Genomic DNA, 2,955 nt, shown 5'->3' on the forward strand with positions numbered 1-2,955 from the left:
CTCTGAGAATTTTGAAAACAGGAAGAGGACAGAGACATCAATGAGAATTCCCCTCAGAAAAGTAGTAGTATAAAGGCGAGCAGAAGTCAGCTGCTTAGAAGCAGCCGTTGGCCCGGCAGCATATGTGCTTCTCAATCCCAAGAGCACAAGCGTACTGGTCAGCCAGTTGTCACAAACAAGCTCTGAATTAGACCCAGTACGTTTTGTCTACCATCTGATGGGACACCCATAAACCGGAGAGTAAGGTGATGCATTATTACAGTTTTCAAAGAGAGGAGGAAGGACTGTGAATTTAAGGGGTCAAAGGACTCAGATCTTCAGAAGCCCATACTTCCAGATCCACTGTTTATGTATGCAACTTTTTCCAATGGAAACAATTTGTGTAATGCTGTTAGCAACAAAAATTTCAAAATAACCTTAATATACAATATGTAATGTGTTTTATAGGGAAGCTCTTGCAAGTCAACACTGGTGCTAAAGAGCAGTTGTTTTTTGAAGCTCCTCGTGGAAAAAAACAGACAATTCCTAGTTTGGAGGTGAGGAAATAGACTGCCTTCTTAACTTGTTTGCAAATTAAAGTTATTATACAACCGTCTATGCCACATAAAAGGAAATGATGTATAAAACTATAATTTTAACTGGTCTGTTGAAAAAGCTTCTGTTTAGGCTTCTTCAACCTTTTTTGCAGCCTGTTCAATTAGATAATGTAATCAGAATGATAAAATATATAGGGGATATCACATTTGTCTCTTCTGTTAAGAAATGGACATTTGGCTGACTTACGCACTCATGAAAATCTCACTGGACTTCTGTATGCCTCTTTTGGTACCTAAACACCTTTGAAAACCTATAGCAGATTACTTAGCCCTAACCTTGCTGTGGAAGACCTCACGTCTATCTTTACATAACGATGCAATATAGTATACATAATATACATAGGCACGTGTAGTGTATTGTAGCTATAATACTGATTTGTTTTCTCAGACATAGAGCATTGTCATAGGGCAGAGAGTGAAAATGGATAATTTTCAAATAATATTTTCTACGAGATTGAAAGGCAGTGTTGAAAAATGTAACTTGTTTTCTCTAGCCTGGAAGGGCAGGTAAGATCAAAATTTTTTAAATACTCATACAGGTTTTGCAACTGGAAGTTAATAGACGTAAAATTAAGGGTCTCAAATGAAATCTTGAATAGTCAGAAAGTACGTAGTTAGTATGTTAAAATGTTATCTTTTAGATGTAACATATCTTTCAGTGCAAGGACTTTCTCTTGAAATCAGATATGGAAGAAAACTGCCTGGGAAGAAGCATGCTCTGTCTCAAACAGGTTGTTTTTGTAGGTAGAAAAGATTGGCTGGGCATCATGGACAAGTGTTTTGGGCTCTTGCTGTGAAGGAATCTGGCCAATAATTGGTGAAGTCACAGATGTAACTGCTTCATGCCTCACTAGTGATAGTAAAGTATTAGCCACAGGAGATGATTTTGGATTTGTGAAACTGTTTCGATACCCTGCTAAAGTAAGTAATTTTCAGCTGTTCATGGAGAAGATTGATTAATAAAACTGACTTTTCAAAACTGTAAAAATTCATCACTCAGAACAAAATAGTGCTTTTATACTTTTGTCCTTATGATCAAAGAAAGCATTCAATATTACACTGCAATTTGCAATGCATTAAACTTTCAGTTAGTAAGAATGACCAGATCAGACTAAAGAGCCATCTCTTGTAGTGTCCTATCACTGACAATGGCAAATGGATAGGAAAAACTGTAAGAATGGGAATGGGACAGGCACTGTCTAATAATGTCTTGGGCATTAATATCCTCATTGTCGTTTTTAGCCCCTTAAGCTCTTGTTTTGGAAGACAATGAACATTTCTTCCTCACCTTCATTTCACTCATTTTATGGACCTTCATTCTGTGCAACCTCAGTCATTTCTGTGTAAGATGAAGAGCTTTAATATTATTTAATCATGCATCATAGAAAAGCTATTCCAGAAGCACATTATGTTTTTACTGCTCTTCTAGAACCTTTCTAATTTTCCTGTATGTTTGTCAGTAAATACGTCTTCAATTTTGAATATTTTGCCATGCTAGGGATGGTAACAATCCACAAAATATTCTATGTGCATTTTATTCTTAATCTGTTAGATGCTTTTCTCTCCTAGGAAAAATGATCCAGTGTTTATTGCTGGAATCTGTTTATAAACAAATTCTTGCATGCTTGGTGTGGAAATATGGTTAACATTTCATGAAGCTGCTATAGGAGCGGAACTTGGGAAATCATGTGATACATACAAAATGCAAAACAGCTGAAGCATAAACCATAAAGAAGTTAAGAACATGTTGTTGTGCACTGGCAACTCATTTCAGTTTTATCTAGCAGACTGGTTAAATTCGATCTGTGCCTTTTCTTCTCCCTTCTTAGGGAAAGTTTGGAAAATTTAAGAGGTATGTTGCTCACAGTACCCATGTAACAAATGTCCGTTGGACCTATGACGACAGTTTGTTGGTCACTGTTGGAGGAGCAGACACCTCTTTAATGCTGTGGACATACGAGATGGAAGGACATCGGGATAGCAGGCAGTGTGATAGTGAAGAGTCTGATCTAGATTCTGAAGAAGATGGAGGTCAGTAATAATTTATAAAACTAGCTGGATTATGCTATCTCAAGAAGACTTTATTAATGGAAAACATTAGAAATAAACAACTTTTATATATGATTGCTTTAATCTTAAACGGTGAAGATCCTTCAAAAACCTTAAGTAAAATTTATTTTTGGAGAAAGGACTGATAACCTGTTGTGAAGAAAATGATAATGAAGTGTTTGACTTCCTGCTTTGAGTCAGAGTGTTTAAAAAGACTCTTGACATCTTTTAAATGAAAAAATACTAAGTGCCAATTATAGGCACTTAATCTATATAGAAAAAAAAAGTATATATATTTTGTATATATATA

The 2,955-nt window shown here is 35.8% G+C and overlaps 1 protein-coding gene across 1 annotated transcript in view; it reads left to right on the forward strand.

The window, feature by feature from the left end:
- The window catches only part of LOC104081292 (echinoderm microtubule-associated protein-like 5), a gene marked incomplete at its 5' end in the record, with an annotated part of 6,304 nt that extends 3,669 nt beyond the window's left edge, over window positions 1-2,635 (forward strand). The window contains 3 exons of the mRNA XM_009583977.1: window positions 448-536; window positions 1,341-1,517; window positions 2,426-2,635. Coding sequence (XP_009582272.1) covers window positions 448-536; window positions 1,341-1,517; window positions 2,426-2,635 — 476 coding nt within the window. The remainder of the gene's footprint in view (window positions 1-447; window positions 537-1,340; window positions 1,518-2,425) is intronic.
- Between the last annotated feature and the right edge of the window lie 320 nt (window positions 2,636-2,955).

The sequence above is a fragment of the Fulmarus glacialis genome, unplaced genomic scaffold (genome assembly GCF_000690835.1).
Source record: "Fulmarus glacialis isolate BGI_N327 unplaced genomic scaffold, ASM69083v1 scaffold47698, whole genome shotgun sequence".
Taxonomy (NCBI): Eukaryota; Metazoa; Chordata; class Aves; order Procellariiformes; family Procellariidae; genus Fulmarus; species Fulmarus glacialis.